Below are 20,634 nucleotides of genomic sequence, written 5' to 3' on the forward strand. Positions count from 1 at the left end.
AGAATGTGTGTGTGTGTGTGTGTGAGGGGTGAGGCTACAGGGGGTGAGGAGGGAGGGGACAGTTAAGAGATGAAGGGAAAGGGTTAAAAAGGGCTGGGGGGTGGTGGTCTGCCTTAGGGTTGAAGCCCTTACTCACTTTAGAGGGTGTTACATATTTCAGACTCACACATTCATAGTTGAAATGCTGCTGCAGACAGACTTTGTTTGTGTGTGAGAGCATGTGGTGAAGTGATGCTCTCGTATTAAATATCATCGCTGCAGCCAAAAGACAATTGTTGTAAATCTACTCTCGTCTCCAGTGAGATCAGATAATGTTTCTGTTGTGGCTGTTTTCGTGTCTAGTGTGGGTTTGTGTGTTGTTGAAGAGGGGGTGGGGGGTTAGGGGGCAAGCTGAATGGCAGCTATTCTCTCTAGACATTATTTACAAACTTTGCCAAATATATGCAAATCCTAGTTGTAATTAATTGTCTGGAGTACAAGCCCTTTAAACAAAAGAAGTCAGTTAAAAAAAGAGGGCAAGGCGATACCCTATGCCCTCCCCCGGCAGACAGTTTCTAGCACCCCCCCGTATCAATGATGTGGTCGAAGTGTCTCCAAGGCTCCAGGGGGGTTTCTACACATCAACAGCAATAATAACACCCACAGTCCTTTATCTTATTAACATCAAGTCTGATGGGGACAGGTCGAATTATCCCACAGAAAAATAAAGAAAACACAAACACTTCTATCAATATCAGTGCTTTTATATTCCATTTGTGTTCAGAAACCAAAACCTGGGGTCACCATGAAGCAAAAACACCCCTGACCTGCTCCATCTGAACCATCACTCCCAGTTATCAGAAGAAGAAGAATTGGTCTTGGCATGTAATTAATTCCATACGCCCATTTCTCCTCCCTCCCTATCCTCTGAGGTTTAACTGAATAACCCCACTGGGAATTAGGATCCCACTCTAATCTAATGAAACACTTCACATGACGGGACACAGCGAGCTGGCATGAGCTAAAAACAGGCACTGAAAATATTTCTGTAAATCCATCTTCATATATTTCTAATTGGCAGCTGTCACTGTGAAATTCTTGTCCCACCAAGAAGTCTGGCGGTAGTATTAGATCTATACTTAAGAGTTCAGGGGCACTTGGTAGTTGCACCACTGTAATAGTACTTGTACAGTAGATAAACAGGTTTTCACTACAGGGCTATTTGGGGGTGTTTTGTGGGACTTGTGTAAAGCTAGTGGCAATGCACAAGGATGATGGATAAACACTTGGTGATGCACTTTTAAAGGATTCGAGCTCATAAACAGGATAAAAGTTAAGAAAACAAGCATTATTATAAACATTATGTGCTTTCAACTCAATGTGGCTCTGCAGCGGTCAAAGAAAAGCCATCCCCAAGTCAAATCACTCACCCGTGCCGGGACATCCACCAACTACAATGCTAACTAACCACACCCTCAGGACAACAATGCCTTCAGCTATTCTCATTCATGTGAGGAGAAACTACTGCTCTTTAGACATATACTAAAAGAGTAAAATGCAACAAATATTATCAAGTTTCAACACAACAAATTATATTAGTTTGGTGTAAATCAGTCACAAAATTTTGCAACAATTGTTAAAATGTAATAAGATGAGACTGAATCATTGTTCTTACCTGTTAGAGTTATTGTTCCAAGCATTGGTATAAAAGCCCAAAAATCCTTTCTCCAAAAAAAATTTACAAAAATAAAGATTAAAAAAATTAAAAAAAATATCTGTCTATTTACTCTCTATCGTTTTCCTTCACTTGCACACTCGGTAAACTATTAAAGTTGCTTTGAGTTGGTTCCGTCTTAACTAGTAAACTAGGGCAGAAGCTGTGTGTCTCTCTCTCTCTTCCAGCACTTCTCAGCCAGTATGAACCAAAAAAGAGGGCTCCACACACATTTCAACAGACTGACACACATGTCATGTTAGGACCACCCCTGCCTCCCTCTTCCTCCCACCTCCCTCTCCTTTCTTCAGCTGTTCTGAATGAGCCCCCTCCTCCCCCCATCTCCTCCTCCCTCCCTCCCTCCTCCTTATCCACTCACCCTCCCTCAGACCTTGCAGTCCAGCCGGGATGACTGGAGCTCATCATGTGATCTTTAAAGAAAATAATTTGTTGCCCACTACAAAAAAAATAGCAACTATTGTACATGTTCAGACCACAATACACCACCCATCCATCAGTTCCTCACCCCGTTTCATACACAAACTCATATATATTGTTTCTCTGGAGAAGGTGGGGGTTCAACAGTCTACTCTGGTTGTGATATCCTTACGTTTCTCTCACAGATTTTTCAAAATACCAAGTGAAAAACAGCCTTGTGTACCTCCTTTACTCCCCTTTTGCAGTAGGCAACCAGGCTCTTCTTTGTATCTCGTGTCACTAAGTGTCATGTAGAGAAAATGTTGATGGAGGCACACCAGAGAAATTCAGGATTTTACTCTCTTTTCAATTGAAATCGTTGATTTTTTTCAGCCTTTTTGAGTTTTTTCTCTAATGCAAAAATGATAAAATAGTAAAACTTCACCGTACAGACCCAAAGCATATCCCTGTTTAAGATAAAGTTCATACCAAGGGGCTAAATCCACACCGTGAACGGGGGTGCCATCGAGTTGTCGCCTGCCCACTGTGAATGTTAATAGGCCCCCTCTCAATTACTCCAATACAGAAACATTTAATTCAGCTTTTGTCTGGGGGGGGGACTAGGAGGAATGCAGATAAATCCTCAGGTAAATACCAGCATAATCAGGTCTGTCACACTTCAGCATTGTCCCAGAGGAATGTGTGAATTCCATGTAGAAGGCTCCCAAACGGGTGATAACAGCAGTAATCAAGTACCGTCTGAAAGCCCCCCCACCCAAAGTATGTGCATGCTTTTAACTGTGGGCACAGTACACACACTAACTAACCTAATAATTGATAAAACAACAGGGAAAAACTAGTAATGTGTTAAATGTTTGTGTGCTTTTCTTATTCAAAGTTTTTCCCTGAAGCACTTCTGAATTTCTATGACGCAAACAAACAAGGCAACTTAAAATCAAATCTGGTCACAACAAGATAACCCAGAAAAGTGGGCGAAACAAATCATCCCATTTTCTCTTTATCCAGCACAACTTCCTGAGAGTTTCTTCACATCCATTGAACTGAAAGAGCCGTGAATACTAGAGATCTATGCTGATGAATGGGAAGGCTTCATGGTTTTTTTATCAGAGGTTTAGCAGGAGGGAGAAAGGAGGGAGAAAGGAGACAGCGGGGGCAGTCACAAATCTAATAAGATATAATATTTTCAGGGGAAAGAGGAGATTCTGCTCTTTTATAAGTCCTCCATACTTTAGTTAGATGGTTTAAGTCTGTGATTTAATGTCACTTGATGATTAATAAGTAGTAGAAAGAGTTAAATCTCATCTGCATATCATGAAAGAGTCTTTCATTTAATCACAGTAGTTTACTAGAAGAAAGAATTTCATTCTGACACACCAGTGAGGCTCTCTGTTATTGCTGTGACTCATCTTTGAGGTATTTCACTATCTGTACTATAGCACATAATGACCACTATGACAGGACTGTATATTATGCTGAGTGGACAGTGAGTCAGACTGAAGGGAACTGGGTGAGAGTACCTCTGTTGGATTGTCCCACGTCTTCCTTTTCCCTCCCAACTTCCTTCATATGACTCATTCACATCAGTCACATTCCTGGACTTCCATACATCCTGAAAGACTTTAATTTAGGCACAGCATCCGACTACACTGAGCCGTATGGGAAATACTGTCATAAAGAAACCATATGGTTCATCTTGGAGTTATAGGACAAGGCAGGCATCTTTTTAGAAAATGATTATGAGGAAACATCTGAATTAATCCTGCTAACATGTGTCTCTAAGTGTTGCCTTGACTTGATATCACTTAAACATGTTATAGAGCCACATCTGTGTACTGTACTCTTATTTGTTCACTGCTAAGAAAGTAAATATGTCTAAAAAAAACCCTTTAATGTCATTTTCTAATTCTCTCTGTAATTCACATACATGTTTTGGTCTCATTATTGGATTAATTTACCTCTTGATACCTACAAAGCTGCCATGGCGGAGTCATTACAAAGTAAATAGTCTTTAGCCAAACATTGTTCAAACACACAAAACGTTTTATTACTGCTCATTGAAAGATATTCAGTTAACTATCATAGAAGACTAAAAAAGCCATAAAATATTCACAATATTATATTCAATTTCTGCCAATAGATCCTCCTAAATGTTACACACTGGACCTTTACTGGACTGTGTTAGTGGTCATAAAACAGATGGTCTGGTCCAAAATGCACCTTATTCAGATCACAAGGTTAATAGTTAATCATGTGGTTAATAGAGAGTGCTTCCCTAGGAGCATTAAAAGGACTGTCCCAGACAGGGCATAAAATTAAAGTAATAAGGTCAAATTCATGCTAGTCTACGGGTCAGTTTAAACATTGTTTTATTCCTTCGTTTCCGGAGATAAGACAAATTAAATAAATGCAAATTCAATTGAAATAGGCTTCCATCACAACACCTAATGAATGGGAGTGTATTTTGTGTTTAAACTGCAGTTTAGTCGGGGAAACACAGGGCCGAGGCTGGAGGGGGGTGACGCCCCACATATCTCGATAAATCAGAAAACGTGCCTGAGCTCAGGAATGTTTGAGGAGGGGTCTTGAATGGTCGGTCTGGAGTGGGGGGTTGCGGTGCTGGGCGGAGGGGCTTTTTGTTGCCTGTAAAGAAGTGAATGACATCATCGGACAGCACAGAAGAAAACGCCTCCTGCTCTTCCAAGAACTGGATAGGATGAGGTTGAAATAATTGTAGGAAAGGGAAACGAGGACCGTGAGTAAGTGAATGTGTGAAACTGCCTGAGATCAGAGGGAGTTTTCATTCAATACCTGTCCTTTATTTTCCTTTCTTTAAATTCTGTTTTGCTCCTTTCACACCATCTTTTTTTATCTCCCGAATCCACACTCCAGTCCTCTTTAATCCGTCTCCCTCTCCACCACTTTCCCCTCTGTCTCATCCATCCTCTTCAGCCCCTCATCCCACCACTCCTCCCTCCTGTTTGTGTGTGGGCCGGAGGGATGGATAAGAATGTCGGACAGGAAACGGTCATTTCTTTACATCACTGTTTCCTCTTCCTTTCTTTTTTTTTTTTTTTTTACCAGTTTCCTCGAGTAACACTTCATTCTGTGCTCACAGTCTGTCCAACAACCTTTCCGCCTTTTCTCGCTGAGATTACAGTCTGTACATTACGCGATGAGATGATCGCTGAAGTTGTGACCTCTCAGATTCAAGTATTTCGTGACCGTCTTTTGTTTATTTTCACTGTAACACACAATGGAGGATCATGTTTACAGCATTCAGCATCGAGAGAGAAGGTGTGGGCTCCGTAAAATCAATATCATCTTGCACGCAACTGGAAACAATTACATTTGAGATCAAGTATGTGGGCCTTCTCTTACAGTTGGTCTTCCAAAGAGACAACACAAACTGCTTTTAAATTTGGGTGAAGAGCAGCATTTCTTCCAGAGGGGTACATTAAGCCACTCTTCGCCATCTGTTATATTTGCATTCCTGAAATATCTGCACCAGCAATTTGACATTCCAGTTGTTGCATCATCTTGTTATCCAGTACAGGATGAATTCTAAAAATGATGGAAGTGGAGACCTAAAGAAGATCCTCCTGCTGCTTGAAAAGGCCTGTGAATGGTCCTCAAACAAGTTTAACAGTAAAGAATGAGAGTGAAAAGGACAACGTGTCAACTTTTCCGGTTGGACGAGGGTCTGTTTTGATCTCAAATGTAGGGAGGCCCTCAGAGAGCCATCTAGAGGGCCACAGAGGGAGTGGTACTGCCAAATGTGTGCAAGAATTCACATAAATAAATAAAAAAAACATCAAACTAAAATGCATAATTTTAATGACCAGTTAGGTTTGAATGTCAATCCACCAATCACGACGCGTCATCAAGTGGCTACTGTTAGTTAGCTAACGGATGCAGTGACACAAAATGGATCAGTTCTTGCAAAGTGATGTGCGAGACAACTCTGCACCAGTAAAAGCTCCAAAGCGTGTGGTGAGGACAATATAACCCCAGACACATTCAATCTGAATTCATGACGGCAGACAGAGATGCAGAGCCGAAAGCACAGTGTGTTGAATGTGGTGAAATCCTGTCACAACCCAGTTTAGTTTCTCTCCTTTTTTTGGGAAGGTGATTGAGACAACCCTGGTCTAGAAGTTTTGTAGCAAGTAGTTTAAAGAAAATAAAATATGTTGTTGATAAAAAGTGCCTTGCCTCAGTCTTGCTCAACCCCAAAACTGGCTCATCTTGTCTCTGAGCCAAAAAGAAAGTTACCATTCCCTACCCAGCTGCATTTCATGAGAACTTGCCCAAAAATGTTTTCCACAATTGCTCTTATCCTTCATGCTCTTCCTGGCTGCTTATCCATCTCCCTTACCTCAGTCTCATGCATGGCTCTGTTTATCATTAGGATTTGGCCGAGGTCCATTAACTTGTGCTTGTCCTACACACACACAAAAAAATTCATTTAATTTCAACTGAGTGTTTTAATTAAATTTTCTTGAATCGGCCAACGGAGTGAATTTTTCCACTTATTTCCACAACAACTGAGCTTGTTTTGGGACTTTTCTTGAAACAAATGTCTGTAACTTAAGACAAGGTGGAACAAGGCAGATCACCGAAGTATCGAGTATCCAGCACCAAGAAGATTACGCTTAATTCCTGCATCGGAGTCAAGTGAGAAACCTCCCCTCACTAACGCATTCTTGGCACCTTTTTAAAGAAGATGTTATCATTAATTGCAAGGTAAAAAATGACATACTACAGTATATGGATACCTGCTGCATTATAACAGGGGGGCCGTAATGCTATTAAAGAAGGAGGAGAAGGAGGGGTCAGTCACATTCCTGGTCCGTTCTCTCAATCCTCCATGTGCCTGGGGGATGTTAGGGGTTGAGGAGGGAGATTAGGTTCCCTGATGCCGGTAAAGATGAGAGAGGAGCTAACACGGAGACGAGTGGGTCCTGGGGGGTCTGAGAAGCCCTTGTGGGAGTCTACCATGAATTTGACCTTATTACTGTTATTATTAGGCCCTGTGTACCTGGGACACTCCCAGGGATGCACTCTCTATTAGCTATTAACCTTTTGATTTGAATATGGTGCACCACTGATCACTTTACTTGGAGTCCAGACTGAAGTATTTCAACAACTAAAAGATGGAGTGAACTTATCTAATGCCATCATCAGGTTCAATTATAATAATGTCTGTACTTTTGTGGCTGTACTTTGTATGCTAACATGCTAAAAAAAATTATGAGCATGGTAAATATTCCTGCAGTCAGGTCAGCTGAGACACAGGGTGCCTTATTATCTTGCTGTCAGTTGATCTGGTTATTGCTGATGATGCAGTCTGTAAGAACTTACTGGAGCTTCATTTAAATAACTTAAAATGTTGTCGAGGTTGCTTTTGGACAGAAACGACTCCTGTCTGATCAGTTTACCGCAGTTGACAAATGACAGCTTTCTAATCGACTTCTTTATCCTCTCTTGCCCTGAGGTGCCCTTGAAGTACGCACTTTATAACAAATGACTAAATAAAACATGGTGCACAAATGAACATAATTGAAGTAGTGACTGGACAATGATGGATCTTGAGGGGCCGAGGGCCTTTTAAGCACTCCAATCTAAAACTCTGCCTCCCAAACACTTTCCTCTGGGATCACTTCCCTTCTCTGAGGAGAAAAAAATCATTCTGACGTCTTGCGGCAAGTTGATGGATCAGCATCTGCACAAATGCAGTGCACACTGAGGACAAAATAATTCCTCCCACTAATGTGGTACAAAGATGCACAAGAACATCTTAATAGTTGCCTGTAATGAATATTGTCAGCTGGAATGTAAAAGGCGTACGGGCAATAATCCAAAAGGAACAATCTGGCGGCTGGATTGCGTAATGATGACTGTACAACGTGAAGCCTTGTTGGCAGAGATCAGACAGAGTTTAAGTGTAGGGAGAGGTCCCTTCCACAGGCGTGATGAAGGTTTTGGCAACACAACTATGCATGCATTCTCCCCCCCGAGCCGAGCCCCAGTAACTCCTAGAATGAAATCATGACCACACACACAAACACTTGCATACACATACACAGTACAGTAAATACTGCAATACATTCACCTCGTAAAAAACTAACACCTGCAACCAAAAAAGAAATAAAAATGTAGCATAAAGAGACTCTAGTGAATCACTTCTCACAATTCATGACACACCTAGGACCATCTGAACAATCGGTCTTACTTTCTGACTTACTGGGACTAGCTGCAGTCACATTGTACAAAATTAGGTTATAACAACTACTTGCTTTCATTTTTATATAATATGATTAAATTGTCATAATAAGGAGTTTCCATCACAAGCTCCAGTGACCTACATTGTCGTCCAGAGTCGGATTCAGTTTCTAATAACACGCAGTTTTCAATTAAAGAATGTATTTTCTGTCAATCAACTGTTTGATTAAGCGTTCAAGCACAAGCACAGTACAGCGAGTGACATATAAAAGTATAAGAAGAACGATCATTCCTACATAAACCCAAACTGCAGTGAACACATTCACGCAGTCAGCATTCTCCCCCTCGCAAAAACCTTCAAAAAAAAACTTCATCTGTCCTCTTTAAAAGCCTGTGAGCCATCTGGGAGGGACCCTCAATGCTCCGGCCAGTAAATTACATCAGCTATGATGTCAGCCTTTGGGCTCCCACTGCACCCCACCGCCCTGAAACTAGCAACCCGAACACACATGCAGGCCTGTATGCAGGTCTACATGGAGCACCACAATTCTTATTATGACAAAAAAAAAAGTGATACTGTGTCTCATTTTGATTACATTTGTAGGACTGATGCACTTTCTCTCTCTTTATCCTTATCTATTTTTACTCCTCCTGACTCTCACTCTTTGCTTGCCTCTCTCTTGTCTTTAGCAAAGAAACATTTTAAAACGCTCCCCTCAAAACTGAACTTCCATGTAATCTTTATTCAGTTCCTTTTCTGTCTAATAACCGACGTAAACTCTGCATTCCTGAGCCTTGAGCAGGAGCCTGGGCTTTCTCAGCCCACCTGGCACTGAACGAAGGTTAAAACAAACTTTTAGAATAATTTTCAAACAGTTTTTTAGCCAATTTGTTATCAATGTTTTAAGCTAAAAAACTGAGAGGCCTCCCAAGATGATGTCCCAAAGCCCTTGTAGAGGAGGAAAGAAGCAGCAACCACACATTTTCTCTTTAAAACAACAATACCACGCCAAAGTGACAACAAATACAAACAACTCTGAGCTCGGATTAAGCTGTTTATGCACTGTTTACTTCTGATTTATCTGATTTTTTCCTTCATTTTCAGGATTTCTCAACCAAAATACGACTGCCACGTCCCCTTAAAACAAGGAACGGTTACCTTGTGTGAACCCGCAGATTCAGTGTTTGTATTCACAGAGGGGTCGACTACTAACAGACGCATTGGAAAATGGAACTCCACACCATCCTCATACTTTGATACCAATTTAAACAAATACTTTTACTCTTTTAATTAAACAGTCTGCAAGAGATGATAGAGTAAAATATTGTTGCTGCAATGTATATGCCTGCTTTTGCTTTCCATAAAGTCAAACTATAACGAGACTCATTGACTTTCCCATTAAAAAGGCCCATAAAAGTCTGCGGCAGAGTCAGATATTATGAGTTTTCAATACCTTTTCATTCCTGTCTATAATAAAACGGGCACAGAGCCAACGGGTATTGCTTGTTAAGTTATATGTCACTCAGTGGTCATGTTGTCCAGGCTGGTGTATGATGTGTTTGAGCTGTTGCTTTGGTGTTTCACCACAGTGTCCCTCACACTATAAACACTCTGGTATACCTGATAGAGAGAGATTATGGCGGTGTGTTTGCTTGCACGTGTGTGTGTGTGTTTGCTCAAGCGTCAGTCTTTTTGATCTGCAGACCCGTTTTTTTGTTGTTTTTCGTTGTTATCAGAGAGATTCGACTGCTCTTCCTGTCTCCCACAATGCATTGCTGTCTTTATCAGGCTGCACAAGAGCGAGAGAAACGCTGGGATGTGAAGCCCCATCCATACCTTCCATACCCCTCTATCGTCCTCTATTGTGTATCTACCTTCCTTTCACTCCCTTGCTCTTTAATCAGTGGCCTTGAAGTTCTTTCACAGCTTCAGTTGTTTTATGTTTCTCTCCTGTTTTTGGTTCTGTGAGTGAATTATCAGTCATCTGGGGTCTGTGTGTGAATATGTGTAAAAAAAAAAACCCAAGTGGATCTGAGCAGATGTGTCATTATCATCTCAGAAGAAAAATATGTTTTCTTGAGGCTAGAAGAAGAGTGTGAAGTGTGAAGTGCTGGAAAATGTGCTCTCATTGTTTCACTTTTTGACCACAGTGTTCAAAAGTGTCGTTTACTATTTTAGGTCTATTCAGGTTGGGTGTAAATATCATTATGCAGGCAAAGGAAGAAATAGGAGTAATTTTGTGGGCAGCAATATTGCATTTTATCTTGGCCAGATCACCTGCATGCAAAGTTTTGATCACATGGTTTTGTGAACATGAAGGCTGCAACTTTTATTTCTGTATGCATTAGTGCACAAGATCTAAGCATTCCTTACAAGATAAATATGTGGAAGACATGTAGCAAGGAGGACACAGGTTGGAATTGTACCTCAGACTCAGCTTTAGTACATCGTGCTATACTAGGTTAGCTACTGGGGCCACCCCTTTTTTCTGTTCTATATCTTAATTAACTTACAGTGTCCACAGAAGCAATGATTTCAACAACCAAATTACTCCCCACTAGTCTACGTGCCACATCGACTCATACACTCTGTATCTCTGCTCTGAAGACGGTATTGGGTTACTCTATAAACTGACAGAATTGCTTCATTAAATAGCTTATTAAATAGGTTATTTGACAGAGTGGTATGTGACATATCTCTGTGTTTTAAGTAGTATAAGGTTACCCCTTCCCCTGGGCCATAACATATTATGAAGTGCGCAGGTTGCTTTGTGCTGGGGCCCAGGTCACGGCCTGCTAAATATTGAGGGAGGGTTGTACAGGCCTCGGCAGCCCTCCCATATTGAGGGAGACACGACAGAAATGGCAAAGAAAATAAACAAACACTGCTTTGGAGATAAGAGGCTGCAGGAGATGGACAGAGCAGGTTGGAGCACATGTTAATTTAAGTGGCAGAAATTAATTTTGACAACTTTATTACTAGTTAATGATTACCTCAGATCACTGTGTCCTTAGAGTATCTCCCACCACTGACAGCCCCCTTAAAATGGTTTTGAGTTTGAATTTCCAACTCTGTGCAAAGGCATTTTTTACAAAAACTTGGCCTTTCTTTAATGTTTTGACAAATTTAAAGTGACATTTCTGCAGCTGCTCACACACAGGGATGTGATTTGAGCATCACACTGGGACCAAATATACAATATGTGTGTATCTAATTAATTATCTAGTTAAAAGAGGAATAGTGGGGGGAGCAGTATGCTCGGTATGTGGGTGTGAGTCAGTGTGTGTGGCTCCTATGTTAAAAAGCCCATGTAGGTGTCCCCTATGTGTTGACACAGGGATTATTTAAGGATCAAGTAGATCTTGCAGACCCATGAAGACATCTGCAGGCAAGAATCTGCACACACACACACACACACACACACACACACACACACACACACACACATTGACACACACACACTGAAAACTGACCCCACACAAACAAGCTTACCTTCTGCCACTGCTGAAGAAACAGTACAAAATCCCAGACACAAACACACACAAACACCCACACCGACCACAGGAACATCACCCAAAGTCACACACTATAAATAAACAGTATTGACGAGGACCGACACACACACACTCACTACACATACACACACACCTTCTGCCAGCGTGTTGTCCTCCGAGTGTCCGTTCAGACTCGTCATGCTGGAGATTTGTCCATTTTTCTGCAAAGACTGAAAAGACACAGAAAGAAGGGAAACTTCAATTTTTTAAAATAAAAAAAAAAAGCATTAGCATACACAGAGATACGTCGTGTTTGTGTGTCAAATATAGAGCTAAACCTAGAAGGCGGTTGTCTTAGTGTCACTGAAACAGGTGTTAACAGCTAGCCTGGCACAGTCCAAAGTTCAGAAATACAGCCACTAACACTTCAAAAGCTCACTAATAACCAAGTTGCAGACAATTTGTTTAATCCGAACACAGATAAAAAGAAATAAAACGTTTTAGAAAGGACCTTTCGCATCTCCACTGGTGACAGCGGGACTCAGGAACTGCTGTTGTTTGTGTACAGATTAAACAAACCATATAAACTGTTTCACAGTTAGCTTTAGAGGTTTAACTTGGACCAAGCCAGGACAGCTGTTTCTCCCTGTTTCCAGTCTTACGCCAAGCTACAATAAGCTCAGCTGAACCACTTCCTGGCTCCATACTTAACACACAGATATGAGAGCGGCACCAATCCTCTCATCTTAACACTCAACAATAAAGTGAATAAGGGTATTTGTCAAAACGTAGAACTATTTCTTTAAGGCATTCAAGACAATGACAGCCTTCGCTAAAGCCAATTTTACCACCATACATTTTCAAATAATGCAAACCACCAAATAAATGCTTTTATCTCGTCCCACCCGTCATGTTTTATGATCAGTGAATCAAGCCTGCCAGGACACTATTAGATCCTTAAATGGTATGTGTGCTGCCACTACGTTACACATCCTTAAATAGTTTTATTATCAGGTGGTAAAAACCAATCGTTAAAAGACAAAAACATCCCGACAAAGACCAAAAATGGGTAAATTCACATCAGTTCACAGCGGTCAGCTATGTGGTAAGTTGGCAAACAATGCTGAAAAAGAGAAATATTACATTAAATATACAAATAAGACAGAAAAAAGTAAGGAATTAAGGAGTATGACATAAATAATGATACTTTTACAGCCCTTTTTTCAGTATGGACATGGATGTTAACAAGTAAACAACACACAGCCTTGGCTCACAGCACCTATCAGTGGATCTCGGCCTTGACAGAGTTTTCTCTAGTAGCTACCAGCTCCTACTGACAGCCGTACAATGGCAGGCAGGCCAGAGCTTTGTCTGTCCGAGCCAGGGGAGAGGGAACCAGAGCCTCCCCACAGAGCTGCTAATCTAACTAATGGACAACTCAGGCTCCATTCCCACCAGCACAAACTCCTCCAGGAAAGCCCTGAAAAATGACACCACAGAGGAGACACTCTGCTTGGGACAGGTTGGAGGGGCGTAATAAAAGATGAGATAAAGAAAGCGAGAGCTGGTTTTAAGAAGGGAGGGAGGGAGGGTCATCAGGTGGTGCTACATGGTGGTGTAACCTTTGTTTTGGGAGGAATACAACAAAGGCACAACTCTGAGATAAGAGGTTTTAGCAGGAAGCAGTATGCTTGTCTCTTCGATGAAACTTCTATTTAACTTCTGCGATCCAAGTGACACTTAGGTGCATTATGTGGCAGGTAGGTGCACAAAAATCTAAAATAAGCTCCCGCATGGTGTCAATACTTAATTGTTTTTTAAGCAGCTATATTTTAAGTCCGACAGCCTTCCTTTAGTCACCTCTCTGATGTACAAATATCTGATTTTGTCTGCATTGAACTCTCTAACAAGCCACAGTGAAATGTAAAATCATAATTTCTAGTAGCTATAATCAGACATTTTAAAACACACTGGTCCGATTCCTGCCTAAGATGTGGTATTAAGTATCGGCAAGTATGTGTGTCTGTGCACCGATCCAACACCATATACATAGATATAGAACATAGTGGCTAGCTATTGCTTAAAACCAGGGTACGTCATGTATTTCAGTAGCATTTTTTACTATGTTTGTTGACATTCTCTCTACATCCTGACAGAAATCAATACATCAAATGTTCTGGAAAGGAACTGAAATTAATCCGGTATCTGTAGCAGTCACAGGCTTGTAAGTAATTAATTTCCTTCCACAGTCTCCCACAAGTCGGTCAGACAGATATCGCTAAAGCTACAAGAATGGCAGAGAAAGATCAGCCACGATTTACCTTTACCTATTTAACAGTTTGCACCGTTAAAGAAAGCAAGAAAAGAAAAAGAGAAGTACAAAAGGTTCCAAACAAACAAAGTCAAACTAGACTTAACATTTGTGTGGATTTAAAATTTTTGGATTTTTAATGTGTGTTAGGGCAGAGACCTGCAGGGAGGGGGTCCCGAGGAACATGCTACTAAAGTAAGTCAGTGCCCCATCAGCACATACTTTTGTTAAATGGGCCACTAATTTTTAAAAAGAAAAACCTCATTGGTTGAAATGCTTTCACACAGAGGAGGATGGTCTTGTCATTTTTAGCCCTTTTAAAGCCACCAGGACCTCAGATCAGACTTGGGGTGTGAGCCATCAGCTGACCTCCAGACCTGCAGCGACCCCGCCCTACCTTTAGTCCGCCTCATGACTGGCATTCCCAGCATTCCTTGCTCTCCTCTCCAAAATTCCACGGAACCCCCCCCCCCACCAACACCTGATTTTGCCCTCTTATTTTAAGCCCACCTCCCTCAAATGGTGACCCTCTCGCCACCTCTGTCCCTAAGTTACCTCATATGCGCCCGTGTCAAAATGCCACTCCTTCTTCTGAGCATTAAACGTGCTGCTGATTGACTTTCAAGACTCAACTCACTCATGACTCAGAACTAATCCCACAGAGTGCTGAGGATGAGGATAGATGAGCTTCCCATATCATACACCAGGAATCTCAACATAGGATGGGAATTAAGTCCGAATCGGATGTGATTTGATGTGAAATTCTTAAGATTTACATCCGCCGCTAACAGTCAGTCCCAACACAAGAAGCAGCGTGCGTCCTACCATAAAGGGACAGAAAGGGTGTGGAGTGAGCTGCTCTGAATTCCTTTCATTTCCCAAACAAAATATGCCAAAGTTTCACTGCCAGTTGTGCATTTTTTGACGTCTGCTTGGTCAACATGGTCTGCCACAAAGACCTAAAGACAGACAGAAAAAAATGCACAAACGGTCACAGAAAAAAAACATCTGCTAAACCAAACAACAGCAGGCGGGAAACAACTGTGTTTTGTTTTCTGTCTGTGTAATGTGAGCTAATTTAATTTGTGGAAAACATTTTTTGTGGAAAACATTTGAAGAAGTCTAAGTCATGTGCAGGAGGTGTGTTTGCTTAAACAGTATGTAAATATTCATGGAACTTGTTAGGGAGCACCGTGAGCTGTGTTTACCGACTACTTAAAACCACAGAGACCAAGTGTCAGTAAACGCCTCCGGACCTCTCTTATTACCTCTTTTCAGCTCTTTTCATTTTGCTCCCGGTCTCATCTTCATCTATCACAAGAGGCTAAATACTCACAAAGGACGATTTTATCTCCGTCCTTCCCTCTCGGCATCATCTTTCACTTTGAATGTTTACACATCCATTAAGCGCTTGGTGTCTGCGAGCCAGCAGACCTTGTGTGGTTCTTACTGCAGAGTCACCATTCAGACTTGAAAATCAAATTAAATCAAATAAATAACGGCTGCAGTTTGTTTAATCCAACTAATTAAATCAAATTGCTTAATCAGGCAATTACAATAAGTGGGAGGTAGGTAAAGCTAAATTTAAAGAGTTAAATCACAGATACAGATTAAACCACAAGGCTGTTTTTTTTTTTTTTGTTTTTTGTTATTGTCAACAAATCAATGAATCGATCCAACTAACAAGCACTGCCTGTACAGCTGAAGCCTGATATATATATATATATATATATATATATATATATATATATATATATAATAGACCTCCATTGTTGTCCAAAAACTATTAAAGACACATCAATTAGCCACACGGGTGCACTGGATGAGATGTTCCTTTATAAAGATGAACATATACTCACCAGGACACCAATTGTGTATTAATAAACCACTTTTTTACTCCTGTTTGAGTAACATTTGCTAAAAACTACAATGCCCAGTTTTATTTAGAAAGATGAAACTTTAAATCCTAGAAATCAAAAGTATGTAGCTCATGTCTTTTTTGTTTGCTTGTTTTTTGGCGTTCAAACTTAGACAGACTGATCATATCTCGCTGCCATGTGGGGAAGTCGTTGTGTGTGTGAAATTGTCTTTGGTGCTCCTTTAATCACCAAAATAAAAGTCTTAATTAGCCGGTCCACTTTGTGCAAGCGACTGAAGGAGGTTCCCATCTGATTGTCCACAATAAGAACGACCTACAATTTCAGGATCAGCTCCAGAGGAATGATTAGATTTTCTCTTTTGCTGTTTTTCTTATGATCTTCTCTCTCGCTTAACCACTCGTTCTGCTTTCGCTTTTATCCTAATTTTATCTTTGATTCTTATTTCCTCTTATCTGCCCCTCTCATTTACTTCTTGGCTACACCTCTTCACTCAGTGGCTCCAGGACAGAGACAACCCACAGCCTCCTAAATCACTCCACAAAGGCCAACAGAGGAGATTTATACGCCTTAAACCAAACACAAAGTGCAGGAGGAGGGGGTTCATTTAAAAGAAGGGGACGGCGCAGCTGGTAAATTACATCTCAAACCAAAGTCGCCTGTCTAAGAATAGGCAGAGAGAAGAGGCTGAAAAAAGCTTTAGTGACCTTTATTTAAATCTGATCCACTCAAATAAAACAAAAGAGGCTTATAAAGTTATCAAACAGGCTACGGGAACAGTTCAAAGGACCCTAAATTTGTGGATTAAATTGATTTATGAGGTCACAAGTGAGAAAGTAGTTGGATCGTTTCGGTTTATTGTTGCATTTGATTCGGTTTCTCCTGAATCACCTCTTGTTTTGTTGCTCTGTTGTGATTTATACAATAAGTTATTGTCATTTAGTGGTGAAGCTGCAGATTGCAACCATTTGCATACAGCTCAGCCTTCAAAGTGAAGTAGAAGAAACTACGGTGGCTGTGAAAGCTCTTAAAAGGCCCGATCTAGAGCCAGTGTTTGGTTTGTCCGCTCTGGGCTACTGTAGAAACATGGTGGTTCAAACATGGTGGCCTCAGTAGAAAAGGACCAACTACCTCTGTAGATAAAAACAGCTCATTATAAAATTATACGACATTTAGAGAAAGAGAATACTAATACTTAATAATAATCCTTTATTTTGACATTTTATTTTAGAATAATAATAATAATGTTTTTTAAAGGTGTTACTCTATTCTACCAGTTTATATATTTTAAAAATAAAAGACATTCCTTCTAAAATTACAGTAAAGGTTCATTATAATAAAGGTAATTACTGTATTTTTTTTACATTTAATCTATGTTTTTATTCTTACAGTACTTTACAGTTTTTTCGGCACCCCTGCTGCCTGGAAATTAGTTTGTTTTACACTTTGTACAACAAAAACGTCTCATTCTAAGTCAACAAAAACACAAGAATTCAATTATTTTCAAGCGATTACACACAAATGACAACATACGTATGAACATTACACACTGGACCTTTAAATACTGGACCTTTAAATATATATTTGAGAATCCTTACAGGAAATAAAAGCAGATATCAGACACAGAATAAGCTAATACTTTCGAGGAAGCAGCGATACTTGTCGATCATTACAGAGAGCACAACAGTGAAGAAGCAGAAACAGTCGTCATAAATTCACTCCGTCTGGCTGACGTGGTCGTTGTATTGTGCCAGCATGTTGACAGAGTCTCAGCGAGGTGCAGCTGAAAAGGAGGAACTGTTTATTGCCGCTTCAAAACTGCCAAACCTTTTGAACCGTGTACAACTATAGAGAAAGGGAAAAAGATCAGATTCAGCTGTCTGAGCTACTGACTGCTCCATCGCGTTAGGATTATTCCCAAATGAACATATGCACACACAAGTAAACTCGCAGTAGGAGATAACAGGCTTAAAGACTCTCTGTGGGGTCGTAGTTTGCTCATGACAGTTAACCTTACGACCTCTGACCTCTGAGGTGTGGACAGCGTCTCGGAGCAGACGAAAGGAGGATGATGCTGTTTGGGGGGGGGGAGAGATAAAGGCAGAGGAGAGGAGGAGGTGAAAGCAGAGATGTGGAGATAGAAAGAGAGAGGAGATGGGAAACAGAAGAGCCAGAATGAGGAGAAAAAGAAGGCAAGAACTAAAACAAATATCTTCTTGGTCGTCAGAGAATGATTATAGATTATTATTATAGATGAGAGTCTTTCAAAGCTGACTTCTTGGGAACTACTATATGAAGTTAGAGGCAGCAGATGGTTAACTTAGCTAAGCTGACAGCCAGGACACATGTGAAACCCCAACTTTGTTTTTATATCATAAATGTTGTACAGACTAAACAAATTGCATATAACGTGTCAATTAGTGAGTTTTAGAGGAGCTGGTAGGTTGGATTTCCCTTTTCCAGTCTTTAGGGCTAAGATAAGCTAATTTGCTGCTGGCTGTAGCTTCATATTTACTGTACTGACAGGAGAAAGACAAGATCTTATAAGTGTATTTCCCAGCATGTTTGTACCTTAGGACATAATATTCCAGTAAAATAACTGATTTTCTTGACAAATTAAATAACCACCATCATCTGAGATCCATCCTGATTAATCAAACTCCACCAGTAAGTTTAAAAACGAGCTGCGAGACGTATTTGCCAATAAATATTTCACCTATGTCAAACAGGAGGTTTCAGGGGGCCTGTGTGACCATCGTGTCTGTCTCCCTCTCTCGCTTCATGTCTCCTCACCCTGCCAGCCCCCAATCTATTATCCCTGACCCCAACATTCAGTACATACCAAAGATCAAAGCCTGACAAGAACCCCGAAGTAGCACTCTCACTCTTTCCACAATCCTTTAACTCCGCTCAGGTGCTCAGACTCTGGGTACCTGTGCCTCCCTGTGTGTGTGTGCAGGCCAGAGCAGTTTAAAATGGATCACAAAGGAATATATTGTGAATATAGTAAGTCTCGTTTCATGGCCCCTTTAAAATAAACACATTTTTTGGCTCATTTGTGCAGGTTATATTCACAGAAATCCCTCAAACTCTGACTATTTCAAGTCTCTTCCATTGTTCCCTCTGATTCACTCTACTTCTGATCAATATACAGAGTAGGTTTTATTTATGATGGCTTTCAGGAAGAGAGGCATCTGTTACAATAAATCTGTCAAACCACACACACAAGCTGTATATGGGAAACCTCCATTATTCACTGTGTGTGTGTGTGTCTGTGTGTGTGTGTGTGTGTCCTAAAAGTGTGGCTGCCATTTTTTCTATTAGTTTATTTTTAATGGATGAAGGTCAGTTTGGTGTCAGGCTGAAAGTTAAAAACTGTCCTGCAGTTAATGACAAAATACAATTTACCACTTAACTCAGAATATTATGTCCTCATAATATTAGGATAAATTAAAATTCCTCCATTTTATTTACAATAGGTACAATGTACAAAACAAGGACCTGAGACTTGACTTAAATTAGATTTATCTACCTATAACTTGAGATTTGAAAGACACAATATTCTTTCTGTGAGGCTGCAGCCTACTACAGCAATGCTTCAATCTTAAATGCTAACATGCATGATGTTAAACAGGTGCAAGATGTTTATCACACTTAGTTTTAGCCTGCTAACTTTTACTAATTAGCACATTAACTGTAACTCTGGACGTGGATTAAGTCTGTTTAAGGTCCAGTGTGTAACATTTAGAAGGCTCTATTGGCAGAAATGAAATATAATATTCATAGGTATATTTTCATTAGTGTAAAATCACCTGAATATAGAAATCGTTGTGTTTTTGTTACCTTTTTGTGGCGGCCACCATGTTCAACTGTCAGGTTTCTACAGTAGCCCAGAACAAACACACCAAAAACGGGCTCTAGATAGGAGTGTTTGCCTTCTTTACGCTGTAGTTTCTCCTTCGTGCTTGAAAAGTGAACGTAAGGCAAGTAACACTGCTAGACGCCACAAATTCCTACACACTGGACCTTTAAGTGGAGACTAGCAGTAGCCTAGGATAGTCAATTATTAGGGCCAAGACTATGAAAGGACTCAACTGTTCAATCGTAGTTTACTGTAACGTTTATCAGTCAGGGACTTGAATTTGCTCCAAACTTCTGGTTATAACTGATATGAAAAGTGCATGAAATTAAAGTATTATAGAAGAAAATATAAGACTATATCTAATTGTGCAAAGATAAGGTATTCTATGTGGTCCACTACTTCTGAGCCTTGGCAACCACATGAGTCTGTTTGTCAACCCTGGTTCACATACGTGGCGTGAGAAGAAGAGAACCTCAGGGGCATTGAATTAGATTAATATAACAGCAGATGGATAAAAAAAAAGCCAAGACTCAAATATGTCTGTGTTTATGTGTGAGAGAAAGAAATGCAAACCAACAGACTGAGTGACCCTAAAGCTGCAGAGTCACCTGTCACCTGTTAGCTGCCATTTTAGGACAACAGATAAAACCAGGTTGTCCTCCTCTACCTACATCAGTGCATCACTAACCCTTTAACCCAAAGTCTCTATACCTCCCACAATTTGTCTGTTTTTCAT

The 20,634-nt window shown here is 40.5% G+C and overlaps 1 protein-coding gene across 2 annotated transcripts in view; it reads right to left on the reverse strand.

Annotated features, from left to right (window-relative positions):
- akap12b (A kinase (PRKA) anchor protein 12b) overlaps window positions 1–20,634 on the reverse strand; it is a 43,932-nt gene that overhangs the window by 10,292 nt on the left and 13,006 nt on the right. The window contains exon 2 of one of the 2 annotated variants that reach the window (XM_051408765.1): window positions 12,003–12,078. In XM_051408765.1, the coding sequence (XP_051264725.1) occupies window positions 12,003–12,078 (76 nt within the window). Of the gene's footprint in view, window positions 1–1,654; window positions 1,909–12,002; window positions 12,079–20,634 lie in introns of those variants that run through there. The other variant, XM_051408766.1, reaches the window with a different exon arrangement.

Source organism: Dicentrarchus labrax, unplaced genomic scaffold (genome assembly GCF_905237075.1).
Source record: "Dicentrarchus labrax unplaced genomic scaffold, dlabrax2021, whole genome shotgun sequence".
Classification (NCBI taxonomy): domain Eukaryota; kingdom Metazoa; phylum Chordata; class Actinopteri; family Moronidae; genus Dicentrarchus; species Dicentrarchus labrax.